The following is a 27,282-nucleotide window of genomic DNA, read 5'->3' as shown; positions in this document are numbered from 1 at the left end:
AAAACTGCCAGACCGTTTGAAAGTGTTCGATAAATTGCTGATGTCATAGTTCATTCCGTTTGAAATCTGAACCATTCCGTTTGAAATGCACTTGATCGTTTGATAATTGGGCATGACCGTTTGAAAACATGGCTTCCGTTTGAACCAATCGCTTGAAATTGGGCATGTCCGTTTGAAAGTATCATTTGAAGTGCACCGTTTGAAACAAACACATCGTTTGAAAACCGACATACAGTTAGAAAAATACATTGAAAAGTGTGAACCGTTTGAATTGTCAGCATATTGGAAAAGACATCACATGTATTGTGTCAGCCCACTACATAAAATCGGCCCAATAGTATTGATTTGCACTTGATGATTGTCGGCTGCATGTTGTGCCCATGTGAACTAAACGTTATCAAACATTAATAATTCTTGTCGGCTATCAAGTTTGTTTGTACACCTCATTTCTATTCTCGGTCCAATCAGCAATGGTTTAATATCAAATTTGTCAGACATCTCAGATCAATGAGAATTAAATTGACGGTTAAGGTTGTTGGCTAAATGGTATTTGAGGCCCAATCAGAGTTTTAAATTTTTTGGTCCAATCATCAACTAGTGATAAGAAAGGTTAAAGGTTCAATTGTTAAATCATTAAATAAATATATTTGCGGCCCAATTAAAAGATTGATAGTTGGCATCATTAAAGAAACGGCCCAAGCATTATTCGGTTCAGTGGATTTAGAAGTCAGCCCACGTGATCAAGATTCTCGGCCCAAGTCATATTCTCGGTTCAATTTTATATGTGTTGAACAAATATATTGGGAGTTTTCGGCCCATGTGTTACTGGTAAAAGTGATCAAGTCATTTTTGTCGCATCGAGCTTACAATCAAGAAGTATAGGTCATTTGGATTTAAGTCCAGGTCACACGATTTGAAGTTTCATCAGGTCGTTTGAAAGTCCGTTAGTCTGCACGTAAAAGGGTCAGATCATTCGAATTTGATCCGGGTCATAGCTGTTCGCACATTTTGACATCAAAATCAGTCCACACAAAATATTCACCAGTCCAAGTATCAGTTTGTTTCAGTTAAATTGATAAGTATTTAAACTGATCATTTGTTTTTGTGTTGTCCGGTAATACAGGTGTGAAACATGGATACTGAGTTTTACAACGCGTTCGCTACAACCCCTACTAGTCCATCCGACATTGCTAAGAACATGACAATGGAAAATGAAACCGGAACAATGCAAAAAACCCCCGAAACTTATGGGAATTGAAGATTATCACGGATGGAAGAAACGTTTCGAGAATTGGGTGCAGGCGAATCATCTAAAAGCTTGGGAGAGCATCGAAACTGAATATGTTAGACCACAAAACGCTATGAGAGTTGATAAAATCATTTCTGAATTCAGTGAACAAGAGAGGGAAAGTTACAAAACAGAAAAAATAATGATCAATTTGCTACAACAAGCTGTTAAGGAGGATATATTTGTGTTGCTTCAACACGATGAAAATGCTTATTCTATCTGGGAAGCTCTTAAAAAGAAATTTGAGGGAAGTACTGAAATGTTACAAAGTAAAGCAGCTTTGTTGAAAAAGGAGTTTGAACTGTTTACATGTATGCCTGGTGAGACGACCAAGACTCTTATTGAGAGATACTGTCATCTTGTTCGCTCCATGTCACAGTTAAAGATTACAAAAACTCCAGCTGAATGGGTTGAAAAGCTTGCTGATGCATTACCGCAAAAGGAATGGGGTACATATCTGATGATATTGAAGAATTCCGGACAGTTTATCAGGTTATCTATTGCACAGTTTATCGAGAAGCTGGAGGCTCAGGATCTGGAGCAGCAGAAAATTGCTAGAATGAACAGTTCAACTCATCAACAAGATATCAAATTGTACTATAAAGGAAATGTTCAAACTGCTGAAGCCAGTCCAAAGATACAAACTACATTTAGTGCTGGAAATCAACCTATACCAAGCAGTCAAGGATCAGTCAACTCTAGTGGTTTTTCAACGGTGAATCCTCCAAGTGTTCAAAGTGCATCTGCTGGTAATGGACATTCGATTCAGTGCAATGTAGCTCTACATCTTCAAAATGGTCAAAATTATTCTGAAGAAGTTGTAAAGCATCATATGGGATTACTGGTCACTGCATTAGAATCTTATGAAGGGTTGATTGCAGGAAGAATTGGCAATCCAATGCTGACAAAAGAAGATTATGACCAGATCGATGCAGAGGAGCTAGAATTGATGGACATCAAGTGGGCCTTGGCGAGTGTTTTGAGGAGAGCTGAAAAGTTTAGATTGATTACAGGGAGAACTGATTTCTTGGATGCAAACCTTTCTAACTTAGGTTTTGATAAATCTAAAGTTGTTTGTTTTCGTTGCAGGGAGAAAGGTCACTTTAAAAGAGAGTGCAAGAATCAGTAGCCAAGAGGAGAAAAGGAATCGTCTGGGAAAGATGATTATTATAGGAAGACCATTTATCAGCAAATCACTCATCAACCGCATCAACAAAAAGAACCTCAAACGGCACATGGAAGAATGATCGAGGATGCAAACAGGAAAGCTTACTATGGCATCATTGATCAAGACGATGAGAAAATGGCAGAAGGTTTTAGCTGGGACAAGTTTATTCCAGCTGATTCAAATGTTAAAGCGTTCATTGCACATATTATTCGAAAGCCAGAAATGCTAAAGGAATGGATGGAAGTGTTATCTGATGAAGAGAAGAGTGAAGATGAAGGATCTGTTTCTTCTGAAAACAGTTCATCAGAAACAAGTGATAGTGATGAAGAAATTGAACAGATTAATATTGGAAAAACTCACTTATCTTCTGATAGTTTTGAATTTTATTTTGCAGAAAAACTGAAGAAACTGAAAGAGAGGAAATCTGCAAAGGAAATGAAGGAAGTCAAAGTGATTGAGAAGATTGTGGAAGTTGAAAAGAGAGTTGAAGTCGAGAAGATCGTTGAAGTCACAAAACCCTGTCTTACATGTTTAGAGTCTTGTAAACAATGTATAGAAAAAGATGAGAGGTTTAGTGAGTTAGAAAAGTTGAAAGAACAATTGTTGTTTGATGTAAAGAACTTGAAAAAGTCATATGATGTATTGAACAGGCATGTGAATAGTCTGGAGAAGACTAACTCTGAAAGAGAAAAAGCATTGAAGATGATGAATGCTACAATGATGACAAAGCAGAAAGAGATCAACTTGTACATAGAAGAATGTGCAAAGTGGAAGAAAGAGTTGGATAATGAAGCAGCTGAGAATGAAAGAATCAGAAGACTGCTGCAAAGTTACAAAGGCTGTGACTACATAATTGATAGAATTTATCCGACAGTTGAAGGTTTTGAGGCATTTAAAGATGAACAGCCAAAGAAGAAGAAGGATACGGGTAAGAAACAGGGTGTCTGTTATAATAAGTGTCCGCCTCCGATTTGGGAAGGGTACTCGCCTAGAAAACCTAATGAGGAAGAACTAAAACAGGCGGTCAATATTAAGCTAGAATCCGAGATAACCGATGTTTTACCGGACAATATTGACGTCACGTTCACAGCGTCCGACACAGATCATGAGTCTGAACTGATAAAACGAGTGGTCGATCAGGTGTTAGATAAGGATGAGGAGTCAGAGTCAAAGCCGAGTCCGAAAGTTCGTGTCAGTCAGTCGGGAGTTCAAATTCGTCCGAAAAGAGTTCAAAATCATCGGAAAAACGGGTTTACAGTAAAGAGTTTTTATTGTCAAAATCTATTTTGAATGACGAAACGTTTGAAGTTGCATATACTTTGAATGATTCTGACAAATTATATTTTGATAAAGAGTTTCCAATAAGAGGTGTCAAAACTGATTTGATAAGAAAGGTTTTCAAACTAACAGAAATTAATATTTCTGAAATAAAAGATTTAAATCTTAATGGTAAACCTAAATTTTACACCTCAAGAGTACAACAAAGATTAAACAAGAAAAAAGGTTACAATTTTGGTTTTGGTTTTCAAAAGAAACCAAACCAAAATCGTAGCTACAAAAAGAAAGGACTTGGTTTTACTCCACCAGAAAACTATAAAAATGGAAAATTTTCTAAAACAAATACAAAATTTGTTTCAGGTACAAGCTCGGAAGAGGAAGCAAAAAGCTCATTCTGGAAACAAACAAATCAAGAATTTCTTGCCGAGAAGAAAAAGAATGGAGCTTATGTGAAGAAAGAAACAAGAACCTGTTTTCGATGCAATGAAGCTGGTCACATTGCATGGAACTGTCCGAAAGCGACAAACACAAAACAGGGAGTTTCTGGAAAACTGAAAGAAGTTATTGTTGATAAAACCGAACCACCAACTGAACAATTTAAAGTTTTCAAAAATTCAACATTTGAAGTTGGTGAGTGTTCGAAGAGATTTTACAGGCGTAGTGTGAAACTTGACAACCAAAAATGGGTTGTTAAGAAATCTGAGGTAAAATCTGGTAATGAATCTGATTCCACAAAATCAGAGGAGCCACAGTTTGATGAGAGTGTTGAAAACTCAGTTCCTTCAATGGATGACGAGAACTTTCCACCATTAAGGACTGAGAATTTTAAAAGCAAAGTTGGAAAGTCTGATATCTCAAATCAGAGTTTTTCTGAAAAAGATAACTTTGATGTTGAGAAAGCATTTAATGGTAAAGTGAAGAAAATTTTTGGAAAAATGGTTGATGGAAAGGTGAAAGGGGTAAAGGATTTCTACGCTAAAAAGAAAGCAACTTACACCCCAACTAAATCCGAATTGAAATCACCCAAGGCTGGTCAGGCTTGGGTGGACATTTTCTTTGCTTGAAAAACCTGACTTGCCGGAGATCCCAAGTTTGTAATCGTGGATCAGGAATCGGCATCATTCACGTATTATGAGTTTGTATGAAAATTCTTAAAATTGTAATAATTTTACAGGTTGAATGACTACGCCGGAGCTTCCAGGTTGGTAAGTGCGAAGCAGGAATCGGCATTCTGATTGGTAAAATGGTTTGTGTAGAGGTGACATACCTACAAGTGGTATTGTTTGATTATTTTTACAAGTGGTTTAGAGGTTGCTTGATTGCAAACAGTGAATCAGGGACATTAAGTTGTACTTGATTTACTACTGTTGATAAAACTGACAAGATGATGAACCATATCCCCGTACTTAACCAAGTGGTAAACTTACAAGTGGTAAAACCAAACTTATTTTCCGGAAAAATCATTTTGATTAAAACATACTTAAGTGTTTTGAAATCTAAATGAGAAAATAGTTTGTTGATAGGGGGAGTTCTGATTGTTTATGCCAAGTGAATGGCGAATTGATGCGATTTGATATCGGTTGTCATGTTTCTGTACAGTTTGTTTTCAATTTTCGTTAATGTGTTTGCATTTTAGGGGGGAGTAGAAATTTTCAGAAAATCCAAAAACATTAGAAAATTTGAAAAAGACAAAAACATGATAAAAACAAAAAATGAGTTTGTTGAGAAAAAGAGAAAATGATAGTACATCAGTGGACTATCACAACATACTAAAAAATTGGAAGGTTTAAAAGTGATAAACAATCTTACTGCAGATGTGTCAGTAGATTTTTACACATTTAGTAGATTGTGACGAGATATAAACCTAAAAAATTAAACTTGCTTATTCTGTGGGTTAACAAAACTGCTTGGATATATAGGTAACCCCTGAAATCTTGTTTGAAAGATCCCTTATTCTGAGATACTAGGTCTTTATGCTCAGTGATATCTGGGGTATTATCCCGGGACTTCTGCTGTATGGAAGTACTGACCTAGTCCCCGGATAATACTTTCTGCAAATGCTTGAAAAAGCGCCGCCCTCAGCAAATCGATGAAACAATAAAATTGATAGTCATTGCTGTTGTAAAAAAGATCCTCAAAAGGGGACCCACCGAAAAGTCGAAGCTGTCATCTCTCTGCGTATACGGAAGTATCGACCTGAGCTCTCACGGCCCTCGCATCTAACCCCTATACAGATATCAGCTGTGGTATACTCACCTGTAAGACTGAATATTGGGATCTGGATACGGGAGTATATTCAAGTAGTGGGACACACGGATAAGTTTATGTTCTTAAAACATTAATATCGTATCTCGGAACAATTGAACTTTGTGTGAAAATTTAAGTGGACAAATATACTGACAATCTAGGTGAATTGTTTAGAACTTAAAATGAAATGAAGCTTAACGGTGTTGGTGATTTGTCTCAAAAACTGATATGATCCTCTTACACGAACTCACAAAATAGTGTATGTAAATATTTCTTCTCTGCATTTCATTTCTTTACATTCAAAAATCCAAAAAGATTTTAGTGTGTTTTAGCATAAATTTTTGATATATACAAAAAGATTTTCGACAACTGATATTGAAGAGCTAATTTTCAAAATTCTGAGTGCTAAACATGATGAACAGATGGTTTGGGAGAGTGTGTTGTTTTGATAATAAAAATTATATATCTGCAAATGGTTTATCAAAAATTAACATTGTAAAATCATTCTTTGAATGTATACTGTCTGCAAGTGATTCATTAGATGATGAGATTATTTTTTTTACATGTTATCATCAGAGAATTTATTTTTGGGTAGAGAATGTGCAGGATATCTGAAGATAGAGTGCCAGGTTCCGATACCTGAAGACTTGGTGATTTCAACATGCCAGACTGCGATCCCAGCATATCGAAAGGGGGAGTCTGAAGACATCCAAGTAGAGATTGTTCGTGGAGAGTCTGTTAGTGATGATAAAAAGAGAAGAGAAAAATTTGAGGATGCTTACACTGTGAGATATTTCAGAGAGTGTTCAGACTGATAAAGACTGAAGTCGTTGAAGACTCGACACTTAAGACTCGTCAACATCTGAGGGGGAGTCTGTTGGTGCAGTTATCTGTCGTCTTTGTCTTAATATCCAGTCTCGGGTTCGTTGCGGATTTGATCACAGATTATGTCATCATCTTTGATGATGACATCACAATGATAACATCATCATTGCATCATCTCACATAAGACAAAAGATATGAAGGTCCAATTAGATCTAACCGTTTGAATGGTCCAATAGGAGGCTGTCGTTTGAAGATAACCATTTGATTAGAAGGTTCCGTTTGAAATGTCTTAACCGTTTGAAATGCATATCGTTTGAATAGTGCCCGTTTGAATTAGCTGACTGTTTGAAGGGTTCAGTTTGAAACTTGTAACCGTTTGAGCATGTTTCAAACGGAAGGGTCTTCTAGTATAAATAGGCTTCAAACTGTCATCATTTGTAACGGTTAGGCAAAGTAATACCGAAGTGCTGCCGGTATTTCCTCTCATTGTAAACACTGTTATTTGAATATACAAGAGGTTTAAAGTGTATTTCTAGCTGTTTTTCACCTCCGTTTCTTTGTTTCCGCCTTTGAAACAGACTAGAGCTCTTCCGAACGACTCATTCAGGTCGAAATCGATCCTACAGAGGTTGTTGACCTTGACCAACAAACAAAGATGGTTACGGAGCTTGATGGTCATGTGATGCGTTTTGTACATGATCAAAATGGCAATCATGTTATTCAGAAGTTTATTGAATGTGTACTAGAAAATGCTATTCATTTTATAATCTCTACTTTCTATTGTCAAGTTGTAACTTTGTCAACCCATCCATATGGTTGTCATGTCATACAGGTATTAAATCCTATTTTTAGTATTTGGGGTACTGATATTTTCATTTGATCAATGATGATTTTGAAGTTTCTTAAAATATTTTGTGTAACAGAGAGTTTTGGAACACTGTCATGACCTTAAAACACAAATCTTAGTATCTATCAATATGCTGGCCCAACATCAATATGGAAATTATGTCATTCAGGTATGTTGTCGGAAGTGCCTGAACATTTTAGAAAATTTGCATTATTTCAGAACATCATATCATTTCTTTAATGAACAGTAACACCCTATTGTAGGAAATTATTATAATAGATTAAGAATTCGTATTGTTAATATAACAAAAGATGTGTCTTAGGAATAGCCCCTAAGACACAACCTCTATTTTTATTGTTTTTCTTTGCCAAATTAAAAACAATGCCATCCAACCCGTGTTTTTTTTTTCTTTTTGTGTATTCAACCCTTCAACTTTTAGCATTTTCACTTACGCCCCTTCAGCTTTATAAAAAAATTGTAAAATGTCATTTTGACCACCTCGAGTTTTACATGCTTATTTTTGTGTATGTGGGTCAAATATAATATATTTTCGTACTTATTTCTATGTACGCTTTTGGTTGGTCTACGTTTATTTCGGAAACAAGTTGGGTCAATTATATTACGTTTTCATTAGGCGGTATAAATTCGAGTTACTTCACGTTTCGACTCCACCACAACGCGTGATACCATTCTTTAACGTAAAAAACACTATTTTCCTACGTGTTTATTTTTAAGTACGTTTCGTTATAAAAGTCCATGTTTAAATTGGGTGGATTTGTTAAAAAACTTAATCATGAAAATGTAATTGTTTGTTTTCATTGGCTCTATCTTTGTTTGATAGTTGGTTTTATAATATCTTGTTGTTAGAATTTTTTTTAAGAAGCATTGGCTATAAGGATATGATTTATAGTTGGAATCTTTTTGATGCTGATCCAAGTAAAAAACAAGTGTCTTGTCTGTGCCATTATAAACAACTTGGATATGTTGACAATTTTACAAATTGGTTTTTCACTATGTATGTATGATTATGGGTTATAAAATTCAAACTTAATGATCTAAATGTGTTTATAGGTGATCCTTTGCATAGTTTGAGAGTTAATTAAGAAGATCCTAATAGTTCGATTACTTTAAGATGTTTTTGTTAATTTGTTAAGGGATATTTAAGTCTTGATGATCTGGTTCAAGTATGAAGAGAATTTTATGGGAAGATGATCCCAGATAGGATAAAGTATTGACCTTTTGATTATGCCAATTCCCTTTTTTTATTAACTGTATGTATGGTTAATGAGTTAGTTAAGGTGTGCCGGTTTTTAGGATAGGACTTATGAGAAACTTAATTGTGTATTTACTATTGTATTTGAAATTATATTTCGGTCTATCCAAGTTTGTAGTTTTCTTAATGTCTTGAAATAAGGTCTGTTTTATGATGGTTAACATTGATGCCGCTTATGGAAATAGATGTGAGTCATATTGGACATGGACTGATTTCTTAACTGAAAATTCACTGTATAGAGCTCCTTTACAACTCAACATAGTTGTTAATAGCGAGCATAGTGCTCACTATAGCGAATAGCGTAGCGAAGCGGTTAGCGGCTAAATAGAGGGATTGGAAATAAAAGGAGTGGCTTAAATAAATATGACTAACTTCTCATGTTTTGTTCTTGGTGTCATAGGCAATCCTAAAGATGTTGAATGGGATTGGATCTGTTGATGATATCCTAGAGTTTCATTGAAGGAGTTAAAAGCATGGAATGGGCATCTATCTCAATAGCAGTCGCCTTCACCTCCTGCTGCTTTTGGTAAGTTGATTTTTTTTATAACCATTAATTCAAGCGAGTAGGGGTGTAAACGGACCACACAAAAATGCGAGGGAGAAGAGAGACATGAACCCAAATATAACACAGAACCAATAAAATGAATGTCAGTTGCAAAGAATGTGTAATCATATACATGTTGTAAGGAAGAGGCTAATTTGATATACTAACCAGTAGATTTATAAGTTTTCTCTGTTCATGTTTCTACTTACTTATGTAATAGACCATTTTCAGCTTTATACTTTGTATACACTTTTGTATTTCTCAATTTAGCTTATTGGTAATGTTATTTTCTTGATTTGTCCTACTATTAAAAAGTTATGTGGTCAAAGATTAGATTGCTGCTATTATGTGGTCAAAGATTAGATTATTGCAGTACTATTTTACTGAGGTTGGCTCTAAATGGTTCCTTACATGGAATAATCAGGTCAGTATCATCATATGTCCTGTAAGATTAAGCATAGGATGAAAGCCCATGGGAATAACATAGCTAATTTTCTTTTAAAAACGGTAAGCAAATATCACCTATCAGACTTCAATAATATACTAAATTATTTTGAGGTATACATTCAGTATTTTGTCTCGTCATCGGGTATGGGTACTGGGTGGTGGGGTGTGGAAAAAAATAAAGTATTGGCATACAGGGTTGTTTTGTTGTGGTACATAGTATTACATTACTAGCCCAAATTTTTTGTTAATCTCATAGTTAGACACGTGAAGCTTTTTGTTTTCACCAGCATGATTCTGAATCTTTAACCAACGGGCCTTAAGTGATTAGAGCTGGTCGATGAATATATAAGATACATTATAACCAAGAAATAGAGAACTTTGTTTTTTCAGTGAATTGCAGTTATATAGATTATGCACGTGTTGTGAGATTTTAAATCCGATAAAGCTTCACTTTTTTTAAAAGTCTTCATTTTGACCCGTACTCATTTTTGTTAATTCCCATTTTGACCCGAACCAAACTGACTCCTTTTAAAACGATCCGCACACATTTCCCTTTTGTATTTAGACTATAAAAGACATATTTTAAAAAGTTAAAAGAAAGTAAGTTACAAGTATGCTACAAGTGACAAGATGGTGGGTGGGTAAATACTTTTTCCCCTTTTAAGATAATTGATGTTTATGACAAAAATATAATTATTACAATAATCTAAATTATTAAATATAATTAAAAAAGTTTAAGCTGTAAAGCATGATGCAAACCTTTATATAAGGACATCCTTTTATTAGACAACAAATCTTTTTTTTTTGTCAAAATATTATAGAAAAAGGGTTTCTTTTAATATTTACTTAAGTAATGGAACGTTTCTTTTTCAAAGTTTATGTACTCTAATATATTCCTTTGTGTTTTAATGTGTATAAAATCATAATATTTTAAATATATAATGGGTTAGCTTAACTGTCGATTTGCAGATTGTTGACTTCTTTGAGTTCGGACGTAAGTTTATTGTATGTTGTTTGTAATTGGATCAATCCTAACCCATTTTCATATTAGGTATCTACGTTACACATGCTAAATGATTGACTTTGTTCTTATACATTTGTTTATGTTGCAGGTTAAAGTAGTTGTTTGTAATTGGATCAGTCCTAACCCATTTTCATATTAGGTATCTACGTTACACATGCTAAATGATTGACTCTAATGGACGGGTTGAAATCCCGTGCTCACGTTATTGTTATGGGTGCAACCAACCGTCCCAACAGCATTGACCCCACTTTGAGACGATTCGGCAGGTTTGACTGTGAAATCGATATCGGTGTTCCCGATGAAGTCGGTCGGCTCGAGGTGCTCCGCATTCATACCAAGAACATGAAGTTGGCTGAAGATGTGGACTTGGAGAAGATTTCGAAAGAGACACATGGATATGCCGGTGCTGACCTGGCGGCTTTGTGTACTGAGTTGGCACTTCAGTGTATTCGTGAGAATATGGATGTGATCAATTTAGAAGATGAGTCGACTGATGCTGAGATTCTTAATTTGATGGCAGTTACGAATGAGCATTTTTAAACCGCCCTTGGTACGAGTAATCCATTTGCTCTTCGCGAAACGGTTGTCGAAGTTCCTAACGTTAGTTGGGAATATATCGCTGGGCTCGAAAACGTTAAACGAGAGCTCCAAGAGGTAGTATTCCTATTTATTTGTTTGATAAATTTTTATTTTTATAAATGATTGGTGATCTAAAATATATAATCGGTGAGCATTACCTTGAAGTTGGATATGTCTTTGACATTATGTTATCATTTTGTGCATTCTGCAAGTTTGTAGGGCTCATGGAGTCTTGCTTAATAAGTCTTGATGAATTATATGGTATGTTTGAAATTGGGTTTCAAGTTGTAAGTATGACATGGTACTTCTGCCTTTCAAACCGGTATTTCTATATTCCTAATTTTTGTTACGTCTGTGCTTATTTCTAATGATTTTTTTCTTATAAATTGCACATATTGTACGTGCCTACTATAGGTATCAAACAGAGTGGGACCGAGACAGGCTTATGAGCAAGGTCAAATTGGGTGTTTTGATTTAAGAAGAAAAAGATTGGGTTGACCCATACACTTTCTGTCCAAAATTTATTAAGTTTTGTAAGTAAATAGCATGTCAGGAAAAGTATTCGCAGTTTATGTTTTTTTTTTTTCAATAAAGTGGTTTAGGAGGTTCTATGCATGAAAAACAATTGGGATGAATTTGAGTCATCTGGTTTGATTAAATTTTAGTTAACTCATTAGTGGTGAAATATAAGTGGTTCAATTTCGAGTATTAACTGGTTTAGCTTTTCATTTAAAATGAAATGACCATTGTATTGATTATAGATGGATATAAGACCATTGTTTTGATTGTATAGAAGGCGGTTAGATCGATTAATAAGGACCTTAAAAGCAAATGTTGATCTTAAGGAGTTTTTGGTTCTGGATGTAGGGAAGGAGACAAAGTAAGGTTCTGGCCAGACGAGTGGGTGGTAGAAAGCAGGTTGAAGGACAGGTTCCTTCAAATTTTCACCATGGTGAAGCGTAAAGATGTGTCCATTATGGACAACAAGAAGGTGGGTGGTATCTGCTGGGATCTTGAGTGGAACCCCACGCTCACCTCTGCTGCGGAAAGAAACGACTGGGAAAGGCTGTCAAGTTTTTTGGGCCAACATAATATTAGTAAAACAAGGGTCTTACTGGTGGATGGAGAAGCGATGTTGTATCTCTAGCCTGAGCAAGGAGAACTGGATTAAATTCAAAAAAATGGACTATGGTTAATTTTTGTTTCAGTTTACTGCAGTTTTTCTTTTTTGTATTGTTGTCCCTCTGGTGTATGCTCTGGTCCCTTAGCATCTTGCTAAGTGGAAAGAATTGTTTATGTTTTTAATGAGAAGTTCTCCTTTTGCTGGTCATATTATACTCTTATACATTTAGTAACTTAGGGTGTCATCGTATACACATGCCTTTTCAAACCGTTTCCATTTATAACCTCCCACCATTTCATAACTTTAGACATATCGTTTCACTTCTTCCTAAACCTTCCGGACACGTCGCTTTGTGTGTGTTTTCAAATTGAAACAGTTGCACGTGTACGGTTCTGTCTTTTCTATCCCCACGAACCAGTGTAATTTTTTTCTTACACAGAAGTTAACAACGAATAAAATACCATCTTCCTTTCCGTCATCTTCCAAAACAGACGTCGCGTCGCTTCATCGGAAGGCAGTGCGGACTCAGTTACATATGTGGCTCAAACTCCCTATGGGCAGCAGTAATGATTTGGTCATTGATATGCTGCAAAGCATGAACGGATTAACGGCTTCCATGAAGAAAAAAGGATATTACACGTGCATTTTAAACAAACGATTTGGTGAATTTGGAGACACAGGAACAGAGTGGACAACTTTATTGATATGCTGCATTTTATTCAATGGCAAGAGAACTTCGTTGTTCAAGCATTGGACAAAAGGCATTGAGGTATCATGGGTGAATGGATGAGCGTTAATTTTTGGTTATTTGTGCTGAAGCATCTGCTGAACTTGCATGTAATTTGGTTTAGCCTTAGGGTTTAAATTTAGGGGTTAGCTTTAGTGTTTAGGGTTTAGAGTTTTTGGTTAGTGTTCGACGAGTCGATTCCAATGCTGCTGGAATGAGCTCAATCGGAGTTCGTTTGACCTGATTTCCTACACTTCTTAGGTTAAGGATATATATATTTTTTATAATATACACATATGGATATTTTAAAAATTGACTATATAGATACGTACATCTATTGTTTTTAAATAAAAAGATTCATAACCCGTGAGCATTCACGGGTGATAACCTAGTATGTATATATATATATATATAGGGAGCGTTAACATACAAAAGCCCTTATCATACTTCACGTACGCGACAATCGTAACCATCAGATCAGGGCTATAATAACGCATGAAACAATTAATAACGCATGGATCCGTTGGTTTTGTGATAATCACGCATGGGAGCCAAAAATCACGCATGGGAGCCCTTATCATACAAATCACGCACGTTATATATTAATCACGCACGTTGTGTTTTGGTCGCGTACGTTGACGTACGTTAAGCCGTGAAGTACATTATACTTTCTCTCTCTATATATATACTAAACCAATACTACACCATCTTTTCAGTCACACAAAGAAAAAACAATAATATACCATGAACATGGTATAGATAAAATATAAGTGGAGTTCTTCGGGTGAAGCGTCACTCTAAACCGACTTCCTACAAAAGTCGATTTTGTTAGGAAATATATGCCTTCGATTGCCACGGATTGTATATGGTATTCTTAAAAAAAAGAATGTTTTATTTAAAAAATAAATATTTTTTAGAAAACATTGTTAAAACCATAAATAAATGTATAAAAAGTTTATATTATAAAAAAAAAAAAAAAAAAAAAAAAAAAAAAAAACCCTCATCCAATACAATCCGTATTAGACCTATAGGACCCGTATAGGTTCAGTCAACTAGACAAAATCTAACAAATTAGTCTTTATTGAAAATTGTTGAAAATTAAAAAGGCTATACGACATTGAGGATTTCTTAATGGGGTGCCAATAACATGACACTTAATAGAAACTCCTTAAAACTCATATTCATCTCTTAATAACAATTTAGCTAAAGCTCAAAATTTCTTGTAAAAATATTTTCTTCGTATACCTAAAACAATAAGAGAAGTATCCCTAAAATTGTTCCTCAAATGTAGATTTTAATCTCGAAATGTGACTGCAAAACAAGTTATCAGATAAAGAAACAAAAGTAATATTTACCAAAAACAGGGAACCAAGATTTGTTGATTTGACAAAACCTTAGAAAAATAAAAACCCTGAATTCGGAATTCAATATTTGCCTCCAGAACAAAGCCATCAAGAAATCGATCATTAGATCTCAAAACTTGCAGCTGAAAGAAGAGGCATTCACTCATCACAATTTTAAAACAAAAACAAATCCATATATTACATGATGTAGTTTCCCAACGTCCAAATGCACCATCAATAGACACTCTAGGGGTGTAAACGAGCTGAGTCCGAGCTCAACTGGGCTCGAGCTCGGCTCGTCATGTTTTTATGAAGCTTGAGCTCGAGCTCGGCTCGTGAGTAAAACCCAAAGCTCGAGCTCGGCTCGGACTATTTTGAAAACAACCTCAACTGAGCTAAAAGCTCGGCTCGAGCTTGACTCGCCAATGTTATCATCATTATTAATATATTATATAAAAAATAAATAAATTTTTGTTTGGGCTCCTTTATGCTCGCGTGTTCCAAGCTCGAGCTCGGGCCCGATAGCTAAACGAGCTCTAATTCAGGCTCAAGCTCGGGCTCGTTAAAGCTCGGCTCGTTCGAGCTTTTAACCGAGCCGATAACGAGTAGCTCCCGAGCCGCTTGGCTTGTTTACACTTTACACCCCTGCTCAGAAGCCACAAAAAACAAAAATAATTAAATGCATAAGTTTGAAAACTATAATAATTGTATTGTTTGGAAATAAGACTCAGTCCCTTAGATGTTCATAATAAATTGCGATCATGCTCGCAAATCATTACAGGTCTGTATTGGCTCATCATAGTCGCTCAAAATGATAATATCAAAATAAGTGCTAAAAAAGTGAATATTATGTAGCTGTTCGAGTGTTCTTCAACAAAAAATCGACAGAAGAATAAACAAATCCACAAACAGCACGATTAGTGTTGCTTCTAGGGAACGAGTCAGACAGAAACAGAGTTAATTCATGCCGACCAGATAAGCGAAGCCTTAATAATGCATATACATCGAGTTGTTACCTTTAACGGCAGAGGATGAAATATAAACCCTAATGTGAATTTGGAGGGGTGATCCTATTCCCACCCCCCTAATTCCTGATTACACCCCCCTATAAAAATATCACATCCATCAATCATTTGGGTTTTGTTTTTAGTCTTTCTTTGTCTTTTAGTTGTCTTTTTTATTTTATTTTATTGTCTTTTTTATATGTTGTTATTATTATTATTATTATTATTATTATTATTATTATTATTTACTATTAGTAATAAATTATTATTATTATTATTAGTATTATTATTATTATTATTATTATTATTATTTACTATTAGTAATGAATTATTATTATTATTATTATTATTATTATTATTAAAATTGATAAAAAGAAACGTGGTTTCAAATTATTAAATTCAAACATGGTCATTTTAGACAGAGCTTTTTCTAGAGTAAATTCAAACATGGTCATTTTTTTTACCTTTCAACATGGTCATTTTATTGTCCTTTTTCTATATTAAAAGGAGGTTCTCATGAAGATTTGGAGAGTTATTTAGAAGCAGTGAATCAACTGAAAAAAATTGTTCGGTTTTTCAGCACTAATAAAAACCTTAAGAGCAGCATTGGAGTGATTACCCATTCTACAACTTTGCTTCAAAAGGCTTCGTTAATGCTCGAGGAAGAGTTCAGGCAGCTATTACATGCTTGTTCAAAGAGTGATTACTCATTCTACAACTTGTTCAAAGAGTGATCTATTTATGTTTAATCATAGCATTCAGAAAAGTTAAAGAGATGTCTGGATTTTCAACAGATCAGGTATAGTTTTTAATTCCCATGTTTCAAGTTTCAACTTAGTTATATAATCAAGCTAGGTTAAGAGTCTTGTTTTAGTTTAAATGAGTTTGTTTGGATAATAAAGTATTAACTTTGACTTTTGGGTATATTAATCCTTGTAATGGGTATATTTATCACACCACTTATTTTATTGATATTTTTCATCCATAATGTAACGAACTTGTGTGATGGATGGGTTATTTTTTAATGGCAAAGTAAGTATATTTAAATAATATAAGTTTAATAGTACGGAAGGAATCATGTAAGTGGTGCACATGGAAACCTCCGAAAATATTTGTAAATTGAGAATGAGCACTAGAAACATGTTGTATTTAAAAAAAAAATGCATTTCCAATTTTATAAGTTATGGATGATCCTACCCAAACCATTTGCAAAAATAAAGATTTTTTTAAGTGTAACTCAAAATACCTACCAGTTGTATCTTATTCTTTTTGTCCCAGCATCAATGACCGCAACAAAAACACTTTTTCTTTTACAAAATGAACATTATAACTAATATTAGTTCACTTTTAGGTGTTCAAGTCTCGTGAAGAGTTGATGGAATGGGTTAGAAACACCGGACGTAGTCTTGGTTACGCTATTGTGACTAAAAGATCGAAAGCTAAAAATGGCTACGTGTCTAAAGTTGTACTTATGTGTGATCGTGGTGGTGTGTATAAATCAGATAAAGATTCAAGTAGAGAGACCGGCACTAGAAAGATAAATTGCCCGTTTGAAATGGTAGCGAAATTTTCAAAAAAGAATGGTTCTTGGACGTTAAAAGTAAATCCTGGTGAGCATAATCATCCACCCGGAGAATATATGGAGGGACACCCAATCCTCAAACGATTGACACCTAATGAACACCAATTGGTGGCAGAGTTGACGGGGAAGGGTGTGTTCCCAAAAGATATTTTAGGTGTTATCAAGGAGCGTGATGAAAATAATGTCTCTACAATTAAAAACATATATAACGCACGTGATAAAATTCGAGCAACGGATCATAAAGGGAAATCTTTGATGGAGGTGCTAATGTCTCATTTAAATGATAAAGGGTATACTTTTGAAATTTCTACCAATAGAGTTTCAAACATGTTGGAAGACTTATTCTTTGTTCCTAAAATCTCATACAAGTACTTCCTTGATTTTCCACATGTGTTGCTTATGGATGTCACATACAATACGAACAAGTATAAATTGCCTTTTCTTGAAATTGTTGGTGTAACTTCTACCAACAAGACAATCTCCATAGCTTTTGCAGTTATGCGTAAAGAAACAGAGGAGAAATATCTTTGGGCATTAAACTGTTTAAAATCAACTCTAGATGAGAGGAGCATGCAACAACTACGTGTTATAGTTACGGACAGGGAGTTAGCTCTGATGAATGCATGCGAGAAAGTTTTTCCGAATGCTACCCGATTACTTTGTAGGTGGCACGTTTCTCAAAGTATATTTAGAAACTGCAAATCATTTTTCGCCACGGATCATGATTGGAAAATCTTCAATACAATGTGGAATGCACTCGTTGGATCTCAAACGTGGACATCATTCCTCCAAAATTACAAGCAACTTCAGTCAATGTTAATACATCATCAAGGTATGTATTATTACTATAATTTTGTTAGTATTATTGTTACCATCGTTATCATCATTATTATCTTTGCAGATGTTTTGGATTACTTGAATAGTACTTGGTTAAACAAGTATAAAGAAATGTTCGTGTCCGTATGGACTAACGAATGCTTACATTTCGGAAATCAGACAACTAACAGAGCTGAAAGCCAACATGCCAAGCTAAAAAAATTCTTGAATTCAGCAAATTGTACCTTAGATAAGATTGTTCGTCACATTGATGAAGTAGTGAACTCGCAATATACAATTGTTAAAGATAGCTTCGAAAAAAGTAGAACTGTTCTAATGCATAAACACAACCTACCAATGTTGAAGCTATTACATGGCTCTGTTTCTCATGAAGCACTTGATATAATAATAGCAGAGCGTCATTTAAAGCGTTCACATTGTCGTTGTCAAGTTCGTAAGTGTTATGGATTACCATGTGCTTGTGAAATCTCAAAGTATAAGAAAGCAGGTCAGTGTATTAAACTAAGATTCGGTCGATGTGCTTGGTAATATTTAAAAGCTGACAACTTATGTTTTAATGCAGGTCAATCTATTCCTTTAGATTCGGTCGATGAATTTTGGAGGAAACTCGAGTTACCAGTATATTGTGAGGATATTACTTGTGACGTCGAGTTGGAAAGTTTTAAACAAGCCTTCGATAATCGATCCATGCCTGGAAAGAAAAGTTTACTACAAAAGTTAAAAGCATTAACCAATCCAAGTATACCTTTTCTTGAAGAGCCTGATGTTAAAAAAAATACTCGTGGATGACCAACTACAAAATCCAAACAACAAACAATACCAAACCCTGCAATTCCTAAACCGCCCCTTCAACGAAGCTACTCTCAGAAGCCTCCAAGGCACAGTTCATTTACGAACTATCAAGAGCAGGATTACAAAGATGTGTTCACGTCCTTGGCTTGGTCAGGATTGGGGTTTGCACCTGAAAAACACTGGATGATTATGCCAGAGGCAGGATTCTTGATTGCGAACAAGTTCAATGTGATCGTTCATTTTTTATCTCAAGAAAAAAGAAACAGTTCTACTTGTTTTTCGCTTTGGAGAGGCCCTCACGAGTTCCCAGAAAAAAAAAATAATTACAATTGCACACGTGAATGGTAACCATTTTATAATGGTAGAATTACAAGGAGAGTATCCAATGGCCAGCACAAACAACCTATGGAAATTAATGAGAGAAAATGATGCAGCTGGCTGGGAGAATATATTTGAATCACGTCAAAATATGTATAAGTCTTGGATAGCACAACCTGCTACATTTGGGGGAAGTATAGATTAAACCTCGGTATGTAAATTATTAAATGATAATAATTTTGTAAAAAAGTACTTATTTTTATATAGCTTTTGTTACAGCTATAAATATAATTTGATAAATTATAACAATAAAAACTAATAATAAATACTATATCATAAAAACAATAATAATAATAATAATAATAATAATAATAATAATAATAATCATAATAATAATAATAATAACTAGTTAATAAACAAATACAAACAAATAAATAATAATAACTAGTTAATAAACAAATACAAACAAATAAATGAATAAAAAAAGACAACAAAAAGACAAAACAGGCTAAAAACAAAAAATAAATGATTGATGGATGTGATGTTTTTAATAGGGGGGGGGGGTGTAATCAGGAATTAGGGGAGGTGGGAATAGAATGAGCCATTTGGAGTTGAGTTTGTGAGGAGTTGTTATATAGAGATGGACTGGTTACATCCGATGGTTGATGCGACTTTTCAGAAATAGACGGCTCAGATGTATTCAGCCGTTTATAGAATAGAAAAGAGTCTCTTCTTTTTAATGATTTTCTAGTTCCAAATTAAGGATGTAAACGAGCTACATTGAGCACAAGCTCTTCTAGACTCGAGCTTGGAGCATTTAATTTTAAAAGAGTTTGGGTCGGTTCTTGGGTATGTATAGGGTTCTGTATTTAACTGTGACTCGTAAGTGTTTTTTTAAACTCAACTTTAACTAGCATCCGCTTATTTATTATTTATTAATTATTTTATTAGTTTGTTTGTATATTTTAACTATTACACATATATTAAAATATATAATCTCTATATGCGATATAATATTAATTTTTAATTATTTCTATCATTTTTATATATTTATTATAGAATATTATATTTAATATATTAATTAAAAATTATACAAATATATAATCTCTATATGCAATATAATATATAATTTTTAATTAAACAAGTCTAAACGAAAGATTAAGCTCGGTTTGAGCTCGTTTAATCTCGAATCAATTCGAGTTTTTAGCAAACATAGCTCGGCTCATTTACAACTGAAATTGGTCGTGTTTGCAAAGCTTTGTACTCAGTTTTTTTTTCTATTTATCATTTTAACTTAGTTTTAATATAATTATTATATTTTTTACTTTTTTTAATTCTCTTTAGTATTATTTGAAAAAGGTTGAGCCCTCATTTTAATCTCTTATTATTTTAAGTATCCATTCTTTTTATGTGCCAGATTCGGTATTAACTAATACTCAGCTCGATTACCAAAAACATACATATTTATTTACCCAAATCATAACATTTTTTTGTCTGTGTAATAATAATATAGTAATTCACTGTTCTTTAGTTCTTATATTTCTATTTTCCTTGAAAATAATACTAAATAAAAAATGAAAATAGTGAGAAATGTATTCACGAGTAATTTTTAACAAATTAACGGGTATTGGGTGGGTATGGAACACGGTTTCATTTGGGTACAGGATTGGGATAACCAAATACATGTCCCATTGACATCCCTATGTACAACTCGGATTGACCATTGGATCATATTTCAAAAGATAACCCGGGTTTCATATCATACCTTCCCCCTCGTCTGTTTGCATGTGTTCTTACTTCTTACATTACTTGATCGTTACTTTCATTACATATTTTTACATTCGCTGTTGGAAAGACGCGTCAACGACACAAATTTTCTCCTATGATAACATTTCAGAAAGCCACCGCTTACGCTTTCTCTAGGCTTAGACGCTTGTGATTCTTCAAATACATCATTAACTCTATCTAAATCTAAAATATTTCTGCACCTATTTCCTGCAGAGACGATACAACAACAGCCAAATGTAAAACATACGGGACATTTTTTATAATATATATTATAACAAAAAATATACCTTTGGATGTGCCCGGTTTTGTGGAAGGAGGGTCTGTCACAAGGAGTTTGTGACACATTGTGGTGCCTTGAAAATCAAGAAACGCGCAGCCTAAAAACTTAAATTTATCTGATTCGGTCATCGCAGAGAAACCAAATGATCTGGTCCATGTGTGTAGAACGCTTGATACGGCAGGCAAAACGAGTCTTTCGACTCCTAGTTCCTTGAGTTTCTGAAATTTTGCACACAATATAAGTGAAGTATCTGATAATTTGCTAAATATCTAAAAAACCAACAGTAAAGACAAATAAGCGATGTTTTACATAGCTATTGGTCAAACTGATTCAACCGGATGACATTATTTCAATGGATGGCGGAGATCTAAGACGATTATGTGTGATCCCCGCCTTCGAGTCTACGCCACGATCAAAGGCCAAAAAGCGGTTCATCGGGTTCCTGATTATTTAATGGCTTTCATTTGAACCCACTCATGTAAATGCAAAAACATAACGGAAAATAAAAATATGATACCCTTTCAAGTTCTTGCATGAGAATATGACACATTCCTCGCCTGCGATATTGAAATCTTGTACCAACAAGCGGGACTTCAGCTACTTTCTCCCCATAAACCCTTGCAACAAAGATCAAAACATTTTAGATGCTCATTCATAAATACATAAATTGTGGGTTTGATAAAGCGTAATATGCTCCGAGGAGTTTCGGTCCTAAAAGCAGAGGCCGGAGGCGTGAGGCGCAACATGTGCAGTACGACTTTCTTCTTTTTTTTTTTTGTGAAAAAAAAGTTTTTTTATATATATTAAATATAGCGAATTTTAATAAAAAAATTGGTATGTTTTTTAGGCTTTTTTAGTTAGTTTTTTTGTTCTCATTTAAACTAGTTTTTTCATGATCCATCCCCAAGTTGCATATCCCTCATCTGTTTTACATATAAACCCCTATTAATCATCATTAAGTTGTTTTAGTTGTTTTACCCAACTTTGACCCCGAACTACATGAGGCGAGTCTTTTGCCCCTGATGTCTATGCAGTTAATATCCGTGGGACATCGGTTTTCGGCCCTCTACAAAATACAGATCCGGAATATCATATTACCGGCGATATTGACCGATATTGACTGTTACTTTGGATTCCTTGGTTGATGTGGACTCGGAGGAAGATTTCATGGCTTACGATTAGATCATGTTTTAAATATTGGGACTTTTGAGTTTTGACTTTTGATATTGCTACTAATATTACACATGTTTTACGTTTTATATATGTATATATAAATTTTGCTTGATATTAAAATTACCGATATCCCACCACAATAACCTATATCTCAAATATCGCCCTAGACTGATATTTGATTTTGGACGCTATAACTACATAGCCTGATGTGTTTTCCACAGCGCCTCACGCGCCTTTTTAAACCAAACATAAAATAATCAAAATTAAAGGAGACTAATTAAACTTGAAACATAATAACACCTCACTGCAGCCGTCGATAGTAGCTCATCATCTTTCTCCAAAAGAACCGTATAAAAGCCCTTGAAATTTAAACGTCGTAGCTCTGACCTATAATAATTTTTATTCCATATTACCACAAGATAATGCGGGTATAAATATAATTTAAATGAAAAAAAAAAAACTATCTTACTGTCTACAAAAAACAACATCTTCGACTATATCGCCCCCGGTTCGAGGTTCTTTAACAGGCTCAAAACACTCATGCATCACACTGATAGCGACATTAAGTTTGCTGTAATTCTCTATTGATTCCTCCGTATCCGAGGAATCATAATTAGAATGTTCGAATGTTTTGTTTTTTCGTAGGGTCCACGTTAAGTTGCCTTTTCCAATCGGTATTGACTTTCCCAGAAGCCTTTGAAGACCCGTATATATCTGCAAATCCCATATGTAGAAATCATAAAATCAAGATTCAGTTTTAAGGTAGCAACATCCTAAAATTTTTTACTCATTCTAATAAAACAGAAACTAAAAAAAAAAATCTGATATTAAAAAAATTTCTATACCTTTCAATGAGTCATAAAACAAGTGAATTTTTATTATAAAAAGCATACCAACATAAGAATATGAGTAAAGTACGCGGATGGTCCCTGTGGTTAACCAAATTTTTGGATTTGGTCCCTAGTTTTCCAAAAGTACACAGATGATCCCTATGGTTTGCACTTCATAACGAATTTTGTCCTCAACTTTTGCCAAAAGTACATAGATGATTCTTGTGGTTTGCACTTTGTAACGCATTTAGTCCCCAACTTTTAGTGACTAAATGCGTTACAAAGTGCAAACCACAAGGACCATCCATGCATTTTTGGCAAAAGTTGGGGACTAAATGCATTACAAAGTACAAACCACAGGGACCATTTGTGTACTTTTGGAAAGCTAGGGACCAAATCCACAATTTTGGCCAACCACAGGGACCACTCGTGTACTTTACTCTTAAGAATATATTATAACTTGATAAAGAAACGCGATATAAAAAAAGTTTGATGCATACCTCTTCACATCTCAAACTACAGAACCAATTTGCTTCAAGACAACTCTTCAGCTTCAAATAATCTTTGCTTCTTTTCAAGCACCCTATATGATCTATTACATAAATTTTAATAAATTAATTATAAACTACGATAAAAAAGTTTATACGTGAGTTTAAAATAACAAGACAGAGAGAATTGAGCCTACATACATTGTTTTCCGCACTGTTCACAATTTATAATGTTAGTTTCCACTATTTCTTCATAATATTCACTAAATGTGTTTTGATTACAAATTCTGCAACAGCATGATGGACAAAACCATTCGCCATCTGGCACTTCCTAATCGATCAAAAACGAAGTTATCCATTATTATAGCACAACAAAGTTAAAGGTGATAAGACGATCGGGTGAGTAACGGGTCAAACCAGGGCTGGGTTGAAACAAATCATATTTTCAAGCACTTTTTGTCAATTTTGTTTATATATAATTAGTGCGTTAACTATGATTAATGAAACAATAGTCTTACAACAACAATCTTAATCTTTAAATAACATGATTTATGAAGTTACATGCATTGAAATAGATTTTAGAAAACTTTTGACCCGTTTGACTTTTTTTATTTAACCCGTAACGCCCGTTTGAGATCAAACACAGTCGTAAGTAAATGGGTCGAGACTGTCGCCTTTAAAGAAGTTAATAAGCAAGAATTAAAAAGTCATTTTTTTTCATATGGGTCAAACGGGTCAGAGTTTAAAAAAAGTAATTTGTTTTCATACGGGTCAAAACGGGTGGGCATAGACCACATCATCCTACAAGCAATTTTTGTCTATGATTTTTCTATAAATAATAATCTTAATCTTTAGATGAAATGGCTTATAAAGTTACATTCATTATAAATACACTTTGGTAGTCTTTCAACCAGTTCGACCCATTTGACTTTTTTTATTCAACCCGTTTGAGATCAAACACAGTCATAACTTATAAGTAAACATGCCGAAATTGTCACCTTTTAAAAAGTTAAAGAAAGAAATAAAAAGGAAAAATACCAAGAATATTACCTTTAATCCTACACAAGACGTATGAAACGACGATGGACATTGGTCACACAACACTAATTCCCCTCCGTATTGACAAACGGAACATATGTAATCACTATCCGTTCCTATTTCACACCGCCTTTTCTTCAATCTCGAACTTTGATCAAGTTTAACTTGCAATTGACAATCTAATAACGACCTACCATCTTCAAGAAATATGTTAGCCGAGGGTAGCCCACCGTTATCACTACCCCTACCCGCATGTTTTTGAAACTTTACGAGACTAAAAACATGTTTACAACAATTACATTTTATGCCATTACGAGTTACTCGACCTACCTTTAATAGACGCCTATCGTTCTTACAACAATACTGTACTTTTGCTCTTGGTAGAACAACGTTGTTATCTATCAACCAAGTTAAAACGGTTCGTGGGGTCCGGTACTTAGGTAAAACTTCTATACGAGCTCGTTTACTTGACAGTTCCGCACGATTAGTCCTTAATGCTTCGTCGTTTTTAACCACTTTCTTTTCATCAGAAATGTTTCTATATTTGAAACTAAGATTCTCGTAACCGGACTTAATAGCCACAACTGCGTCTGGGTTCGTATCGAAATCCTCTGAAAACGTTAATTCGTGCAAAAAATCTGTCATTAGCATCTTAAATTTACCTACCATCACCTCTTTAACGGTTTCTTTCCAATTTTCTTTAACGGGGCACGTCCACTCTTTCATTTCATCGACAAAATATTTTGTCATCCTCAATTCATACCAAATTTGTTTAACCGAAACAAAAACGGGTAATTCAACCTTAAATTCCTCAAAAATTTCGAGAAAAATCCAATCCCCACGAACCCTCCATTTGTCGGTAGTAGCATCCCAATCTTGAGTAACCCTCAAATTCTTCGACAAAACCCTCGATTCATCGCCCAAATCCGGAAAGAAAACTAACCGTTCATGCGAATGATCATCGTCGTTATGATCGAATATAACACCTTCCCACCATGCATCTTCTAGAAACACATCGACACATTGTCCAAAATGATAACAATTTTTATTATGCAAAACTCTAGGTGGGATCGGTCTGATTTTACCGCGATAATTAGGGAAATTAGAGGGTCTCCAATTAGTGGGAATGATACCATCAACTGCGAATAAAACTGGGATGAACTGAACAAGATTTGTTGAATTATCATTACAGAAGAGATGATGGTACTTCACTACACGAATTTGAGTCATGTGTTTGATCACAGTTGCATGATGCCATGAACCTCGGAGCCCTTCTTCGACACTTCGGACCTAAACAAACAAACAAACAGACAGACGTACCTGGTAAAAATTTCATCAAAAGGTAACAACCAAATGTAGCTGGTAAAAATCCAACCAAAAGGTAACAAACAAGCGTGCACGGTATAAATCCAACCAAAAGGAAACAAAGGCGCCTAGTAAATATCCCATCAAAAGGTAACAAATAGACAACCAGAAGCGATTTCTAGGCGACACTGAGACATAATGTTTCAAAACATGAAACAAGCCTGAAAGAAACCAAGCGATTTCTAGGCGACACTGAGACATAATGTTTCAAAACATAAAGAGGTAGACCTCCGACTAATCGCCGCCTAGGCGCCGCCCAGAAGCGATTTCTACAACACTGATTTCAGGTGAAGATTATAAAATATACTACACTGAGTCAAAACATAAAGCAAAAAAGAAAAATCCCAAATTCGTCATTTATAGCATGAATAATAATTGGTAAGTTATGCCCTAACACTAAGAATCAAATAAAGTAAAATTACTACAGTAAAACCCCCCAAAGTATCTTTGCATTGGGGGTTAAATGATCAAACATGAACCCCCACAAAAACCCTTTAACAAAATTGAAACTTTTTCAATGCAGTGAAGGAAATGAGTGAATTTACTTCAACTTGTTCGTTAGGAAGAAGCTTTGGAGCGTGATTGAGTTTCTGGCGTTTTCTTGATTGCTCCAAAATTAGTTGTGTTCGAATGTCTGCCGCCATTGATGGGTTTGGGGGGTGTAGAGTGAAGTTGTAGTTGGTTCACTTCATTTGAATTTGGGGGTTTAAAGTTTGAAATGTGTTTTAAATGGGAAGTTGTTGTGGTGAGGTATGATTCAGACTGTGTCGTTTGATGGTTTGGGGAGATTGTATTTGTACGAGATGATATTTGATAGGCTTATCATTTATTATGGTCTTCCTATGTTCAGTTTTAGGGATGTCCAAGAAGTGAAGTGGAGTTTGTTTTGAAGCTTTCTCGGATTTAGCTTCGAAATAGTTCGTTTGATAAGGTTTAGTTTGAAATTGAGCCGAGCTGGCTTGGCTTGGTTAGTAAGCGAGCCTAGTTTGGCTCGGTTCGTAACGAGCCGAATTGGATTAGTCTGGCTCATTAATTAGCTCATAGCGGTTTGACTCAGATTATTTTACCTTTAAC

General features: G+C 34.7%; 3 protein-coding genes and 1 non-coding gene across 5 annotated transcripts; 2 read left to right on the top strand and 2 right to left on the bottom strand.

The window, feature by feature from the left end:
- Window positions 1-3,575: 3,575 nt before the first annotated feature.
- Window positions 3,576-11,481, top strand: LOC118484036 (cell division control protein 48 homolog A-like; the record flags this gene model as incomplete). Its single annotated transcript, XM_035979919.1, has 2 exons — window positions 3,576-3,598; window positions 11,106-11,481. Coding segments are annotated over 2 exons (399 nt in total), but the record flags the coding sequence as incomplete, so codon positions are not given.
- Window positions 11,482-15,434: 3,953 nt separating this feature from the next.
- LOC118484630 lies at window positions 15,435-15,520 on the bottom strand. The gene has a single exon (XR_004873733.1). It is a non-coding gene; the product is annotated as a small nucleolar RNA SNORD25 (small nucleolar RNA).
- Window positions 15,521-16,240: 720 nt separating this feature from the next.
- LOC110869567 (protein FAR1-RELATED SEQUENCE 5-like) lies at window positions 16,241-18,925 on the top strand. Its single transcript, XM_035979918.1, has 3 exons — window positions 16,241-16,516; window positions 17,069-18,623; window positions 18,699-18,925. Exons 1-3 carry the CDS (start codon window positions 16,493-16,495, stop codon window positions 18,923-18,925), a joined length of 1,806 nt encoding a protein of 601 aa, XP_035835811.1. The 5' UTR covers window positions 16,241-16,492.
- Window positions 18,926-20,918: 1,993 nt separating this feature from the next.
- LOC110872091 (increased DNA methylation 1) lies at window positions 20,919-27,027 on the bottom strand. 2 transcript variants are annotated; one of them, XM_022120858.2, is made up of 9 exons: window positions 26,754-27,024; window positions 24,856-26,133; window positions 24,007-24,136; window positions 23,818-23,909; window positions 22,957-23,201; window positions 22,788-22,874; window positions 21,832-21,931; window positions 21,322-21,532; window positions 20,919-21,241 (listed from the first exon to the last, which is right to left on the bottom strand). In XM_022120858.2, exons 1-9 carry the CDS (start codon window positions 26,850-26,852, stop codon window positions 21,072-21,074), a joined length of 2,412 nt encoding a protein of 803 aa, XP_021976550.1. In that variant the 5' UTR covers window positions 26,853-27,024; the 3' UTR covers window positions 20,919-21,071. The 2 variants fall into 2 exon arrangements, 1 of the variants encoding a protein (XP_021976550.1); XR_002554138.2 differs by lacking the exon at window positions 20,919-21,241 and adding an exon at window positions 21,624-21,756 and having other exon boundaries at window positions 21,397-21,532; window positions 26,754-27,027.
- Window positions 27,028-27,282: the final 255 nt, after the last annotated feature.

The sequence above is a fragment of the Helianthus annuus genome, chromosome 11, assembly GCF_002127325.2.
Source record: "Helianthus annuus cultivar XRQ/B chromosome 11, HanXRQr2.0-SUNRISE, whole genome shotgun sequence".
Classification (NCBI taxonomy): Eukaryota; Viridiplantae; Streptophyta; class Magnoliopsida; order Asterales; family Asteraceae; genus Helianthus; species Helianthus annuus.
Note: the sequence above shows the minus strand (reverse complement) of the source record. Positions and strands in the feature narration are given on the sequence as shown.